The sequence below is a fragment of the Monopterus albus genome, unplaced genomic scaffold, assembly GCF_001952655.1.
Source record: "Monopterus albus unplaced genomic scaffold, M_albus_1.0 scaffold28.1, whole genome shotgun sequence".
Classification (NCBI taxonomy): Eukaryota; Metazoa; Chordata; class Actinopteri; order Synbranchiformes; family Synbranchidae; genus Monopterus; species Monopterus albus.
This window is the reverse complement of record NW_018127908.1, coordinates 72,002-78,154: the sequence shown is the minus strand read 5'-3', so window position 1 is coordinate 78,154 and position 6,153 is coordinate 72,002. Positions and strand designations below refer to the sequence as shown.

General features: G+C 38.7%; 1 protein-coding gene across 4 annotated transcripts in view; it reads right to left on the bottom strand.

Annotated features, from left to right (window-relative positions):
- Positions 1–6,153, bottom strand: part of fgf12a (fibroblast growth factor 12a) — a 36,108-nt gene that overhangs the window by 8,609 nt on the left and 21,346 nt on the right. For all 4 annotated transcript variants that reach the window (XM_020595702.1, XM_020595701.1, XM_020595699.1 and 1 more), the window contains one exon: positions 5,175–5,278. In XM_020595702.1, the coding sequence (XP_020451358.1) occupies positions 5,175–5,278 (104 nt within the window). The remainder of the gene's footprint in view (positions 1–5,174; positions 5,279–6,153) is intronic.

The following is a 6,153-nucleotide window of genomic DNA, read 5'->3' as shown; positions in this document are numbered from 1 at the left end:
AAGATAAATATTTTAGCAGTTTTAAGGCATGCAGAGCAATTTACATGAGTTTTTACAACATTTTTCCATCTGCCTTTGCTTCTTAGATGGCAGGGATTCACCATGTCTTCCTTTTTCTTGTGTTAAAGTTTAACTATGATCCTCCGTTCAACAAATTATAGTTCTTAAACTCACGACAATGCTTCCTCTTGTTTCTAACATTACTTCTTTTTGTCTTCCAGCCACCTCCCAGTTCAAGCTGCTACTTTCACGTGAAAATGCAAAAGTCATGCCTGTGTGTGGTTTGTCCATCCTGGGCTATTTTACAAAAACATCGCAGCCTCCATGATAGGGGACCTGCTCCTGTGCCGATATAAAAGGCTCATTCTAAGCTAAAGAAAATGCACCGATCCTTATTTTCTGCTGATTATACATTAATGAAATCAATTATGCATACTGTAGCCCATTTCTTCTAATAAATCCTTCTAGATCTTACAAACAGCACCTTTTAGTAAGGCTTTATAAATAAATAAAATACAAGATGTTTTCTTGTCAGTGTCAAAGATGGCCATCCTGTTGTCTGATATAATTCACAATGGTCAGTCCTGAAAGGATCTTCAGTAACAAGGGGTTTTAGGGCTGTGGCAGAGCCATGCATATCACTTACATCACCACAGTCCAGTACAAGGAAATATTGCATGCAAGTAAATGATTAAATGTACGTAGTGATTTGATGACCCAGTTACCACTTTATTTGATTCCACTTCTCTATAAACGGACACAAGGCTCACAGGTGATGCAATACACAGATGTGGTGCAGAAATGTGAATATGTTAATGAATGCAAGTTATAAAATGTGAAGAAGAAATGACAAATATTTGAAACATGATACAGAATATTTAGTGTATTTAGGGATATCAGTTGCTAGCTAAACCTGCACATCAAATCAACCAGTGCAATGGTAATTTGCTGGTACTTCAACAAATGGCCATGTTATAACAGCTTTGTGCTGTTCCACTGATGGATAGTTGTAATGTTAATGCCTAATGAAATGTGGCAGTGCTCCAACAGAAGCTGGATACTAATGAACTCTGGCGGGTGTAAACGATGCAGGTTTTCAATAAAACGTCTTTGCAAATGTTAATGGGGATGAAAATACATTCATTAGGTCACTATACTGAAGTTCTGAAATGAATTATTCTGAGCTATGTTCATTTTAGCCATGATTTTGTAATAGCAGGTGTCATCTCTTTCTCTGGATTGCAACATATCTTAATTATGAACCTGCTGCCACACAATAAACAAACAACAGCAACAAAGCTATAAGATGATACTGTATATTCAGATAGATATGAGTGAGATGATATGCACGCTTGTGTGTTGTGGGCTTGTGGATTGAGGGAGAGGTAGGGGCAGAGGTGTGAAATGTTCCATGAAACAAAGCAGGAAAGCAAGATGTAATGGATGTCAAACTATTTTACCTGAGCTGAATGCATCCTGAATCCAAATCAGTTACTAGCTTATCTCTCCCCCTCTGCATTAAAAAACCCTGCTGCTGATGTTCTTTGACTTTGGATAAAGACATGTAGGACATGGGCAGGACCTCTGCAGCTGCTGATATATCTGAGCTATTTGGCCTCCTCGGTGAGAATCTCAGGCCTGTCATGGAACTCCCGCGGACCTCATTATTATTCTAGCAGAGATTCAGGTCAGGGCTTGTCTAGACATTACATAAACCGAGAAACTCTTTCTCACTTTTTATATCCCTGTCTCTGGCCCTCACTCTTTATCATTTTCTCTGTCTTACTCTAAAAGTCAATCAGTTTAAAACAAGGTTCTGTTTTGTCCTTCCTGAGGACAAAACAGAACCAGAGGACATAGTTAGTTAACAGCTAAAATTAAATTGCAAACACATAGACATAGTATAATTTAATGGCCATAAAGAAAACACTGATTATCCAAACATTCAGTATCTCTACTCATTCTACTCATTTCTCTTTCACCCATAGAGACTTGCACTGAGAGCATGATCCAGCAACAAAGACAGACATTACAAGTCCAGCAGTCACAGATAGACAGAGCTGAAGCCACAAGTTAGACCACTTTGCCCTTTCATATCATCAAGATATGAAAATATCTGCTGGATGACAGCATTCATAGTGCACAGTACAGGAATCCCTTCAGCACCTTGATACCACCAAACCATAACACTACAAAGCAAGACAGAAGATGTTGGTATATGTTGCCTAAACAAATTTAATTAAAATAAATTGTGCAATATCAGGTTCTCTGTTGGTGGCGCAGAGTTGCCTTCCATTTGAATTTGTACTTTTCCTGGCATTTTCCTTCCATATGTTCAGTCAGTATTTTTAAAAAATTCTTCCAGATTGAATTTTGATCCGGGACGACTAAATCAGTTCCAGGAGTCTCCCAGCCAGTGCTTGCGGGCTGAAACCCTAGTGATTCTATGTTTCCATGTACATTAGTCTTTTGTTTTAGAAGGCACGTGGCTCTGAATTTACTCTGTAATGAATACTTGTAGGTTTGTGTCTTCAATTTGTGTTGTTTTACAACACAAATTGCTCACTGGAGATTGGGCTAGGCTGTCAAAACACCCACTCACAATAGCTAAATTCATTGTGTAGTCACACTAGACTTTAGGGGTGCTATGCCATTGCTGTTTGGTTTAAATTTTGAATTATAAATCCTTCTTCTTCTTGTCATGTGAGTGTGGATATCTAGATAGATACTGTAGACAGACAGACTGGCAGATGGATAGCTTAGGAGAAACAAAGAAAAAGAACAGCGGTTTCCACTGTGCAGTAAAATAGGTCATACTGAGAAGTGTTATAAATAATGGAAGGGAATTCTTCACTGGAGATGCTCATCCCTGCACACTCCACACAAGCATTATCACCCTGCTCACCCAATGTTACATCAGGTTCCAAACAGCAGCAGGTTCAACTGTGAGCTACACACTCGAGGTAAGAGGCGCCAACCAGCAAACAGCATGTACGTAACCACTTAACTGGTCAATAGATATAGTAAATGTCTAGGAACCTATCTGACACCTATGACCGACGGGGAAACAGGCTTCTCCAAGTTGCACCATAAGATCTCATCATCTCATGTCAAACACATAGAAGATAAAACTACTCACATTCCCCCACATATGGGGTGGTAAGAGAGGTAGGAGGATATCCATCTGTATCTCTGCTCTCACATGTTAGGAAGACAAAACAAGACAACCAATGCTTCTATGTGTGGATAAAGACCTAGACAAATAATAATAAGAGTGAATGTTAAGTATGGAGAATGGAAGTGAAAGTCTTCATTTATAGTTGTTATTGCACTATTGCACTCACCAATCTGTGACTAAAATGTTCCCTTTTACTCTCCTCTTGAAACACTTAAGGAGTTCTCCCATTATCACATTCATAATTAGTATTAATAAATTAGTCTGGTTTGTAGAAAGAGAGTCCTAACTGTGCTTTCATTTAATGGCTTGCATGTTAATTTAGCTTCTTTATGAGCATTCTGTGACTTTCCAAGGCTCAGGAGCTTCCTTCTGATCCAGCCTATTGCGTTCTGTTTACCAGTGCATGTGCTAATTTTCCAAGCTTCACATCTGAGAAACTAGAACTCTTCCATATGGCCAGAGAGCACGCCCACTGTTTTATCACAAAAATGTCTTGCCTTTCTGACAAACACCCTCTCTCCCTGGTATAGAAAGGTCAAAATATTTGCTCCTGTGTTCATAAAGGATAAGGCCAGTCATTTTCTATATTATTAGTATTTTCAACAATCCCCATACAGAGACTAAAACCAGCAGTGAATTGCGGCATAGTTAATGTCTGACAGTCTCCAGCCTGGACTGGCTTATTTTTCTGTTACAGACCTCCAGTGTTGATAATAATATTAATCAGTAATGATAATAGCACATCAGCAAAATACACCAGTGCACAAGATACATGGAGAACATGCAAACTCCGTACATAAAGGCACCAGGTCGGCCAGGGCTAATCACTGCTCCACCATGCCGCCCTTAAATGATGTTTATGTGTTATAGTAGGACTTGTGCATTATGCACATGTTGTGTGCCACTTTGTGCACTTGTTTATAGCCTGTACTTATGAATGAATGCATCTACATGAGTGAGACATAACAGCCTCACATTCATTGTACATCATCCTCTGAGTTCATAAGTGTGCATACCTCTGAGTTGGATTCAAGCTGTACTTACTTAAAATGCTTGTCCTTCTGAAATAATGGCACTGAATTTACTAGACTTTGCAATTATTCAAGTGCACTCTTTGTTATGCAGCATAGACATCATTTATCTTGTATATTGCAGATTGCTGTCATGTCTCTCTTGCAGTAAATCAGTTCCTTTATCAATAAATGTAAGTTGCAAGACAGCAGACACTGTCCTTCGTTTTATGAGTATACTGAGAATGAAAAAGTTTGATGAGAACTTTACGAATTCTAGGTCTTTCCAGTCATTCATCACGATGGCAATGATCACACTGCCATCGCCAAGTCCTGAAGCAGCAGGGGCAGATTTGGGGCTAACATTCTCTGTGACTGTGTCCACCTGTGCCCCCGTTTGGTGTGTGTGTGTGTGTATGTATGTATTTATGTATAAGAAGCTATTGTGTAAATAGCCTTTTTTCATGGCCTGTGAGGAACTTTGATGAGCTTTGGCTAATGTAAAAAAAAAAAAACACTTGGCTCAAGTTAATTGCTGAAGAAAGATTTACATCAGAAATAAGAAGTGAAATAAATTTACAGCTCAGATTGAATTAATATTAAAAAAGACATTTAGCTGTGTAGTATTGCTGCACAACATTATGAATCCTGAATAGAGCAAAACAACATCATTCACATTGAAAAGACTATGAAATTCAGTGGAATTGTGTTTATAGCTGCTGCATAATCAGCCTCCATAAGTAGCAGTAAAAGAAGAAGCTATAAAAAGGGCTGAGCACTGAACCTAAAGTAAATGTAAAACATGCACAGTGTTACTTCAGTGGGGAAGGGGGAGTGCTAAGTGGGTGCACAGCAACACAGGGACATCTGAAGAGCCCTCAAATGGAGCACATATGAAAAGGGTTTAGAAGGGATGAGTATTTGCTGCAACAATCAGAACAAAACACAACCTAACAGTGTTACTGGAGCAAGGGGTTCTATCTTACCGAGCTGTAGAGCATGCCCTCGCAATTCATGGCAATGTAGAAGCCACTCTTCACCCCCTGGATGGCCACCACTCTCAGACCCACGGGAATAAGATTAAACAGGGCTACATATGAAGCCGAGTGAGTGAGAGGCACGAAGGGAGGGAGGGAGGGAAGGATAGATGCAAAGAGACAGAGACAAGATAGACATCAGACAGAAATCACATAATAAAATCACCTAACTGTGGTAGACTCAGCAGCCTCTGATCTCTGTTCTTTGGCTGCGATCAGCAAAGCGAACAGTGCAGAACATTTCCAGGACAGTGGGAATACGGATACACCTCAGTCTAACCATGGAGTTATATACAGTTACCACAGATATTAGAGGAGAAATCCATAATTTTCTGGTGACAGGAAACTGAAATGATTTTTGCGCTACAACAAAGCATATTTGTACAGGTATCTAGTTAGTTGAATGAAACTGTCATTTAGCAAAATCAAAGCAATGTCATGCTAATTTACATGTATTTATTTATTTATTTTATTGCAACATGAATAATAACATATTTACAGGACAAAGGACGTAACACAGAAGATGAGACAACAGACATTAACAAAAGAGACAAAGGGATTATTACATTTAGTTTGTGTGGGTGTATCCAACTCTATGCAGACTGATATTCAGTACATATTAAAGTAAAATAATATAAATAAAAATAAAATTAAACCAAATAAATGAAGAAATTCGGGGGGGAGTTTAAAAAATGTAGTTTTTGTTTAATTAAAGTGTATTAATTTAAAATTAATTTGCATTTATGGGCTGTAGTAGGCAACAACTCTGGTTTGAACAGGCATTGTCACTCAGAAAGGGATTGATGCCCATACCACAAGAAATGAGACTAAATAGTAGCATACAGAGCAACAGTGTCAAATTTCTTAAACCACCTGGAAATTTGATTTGAAGTCTTGAAGAGTGACTTTCATGGGCTTTGGTTTGGTG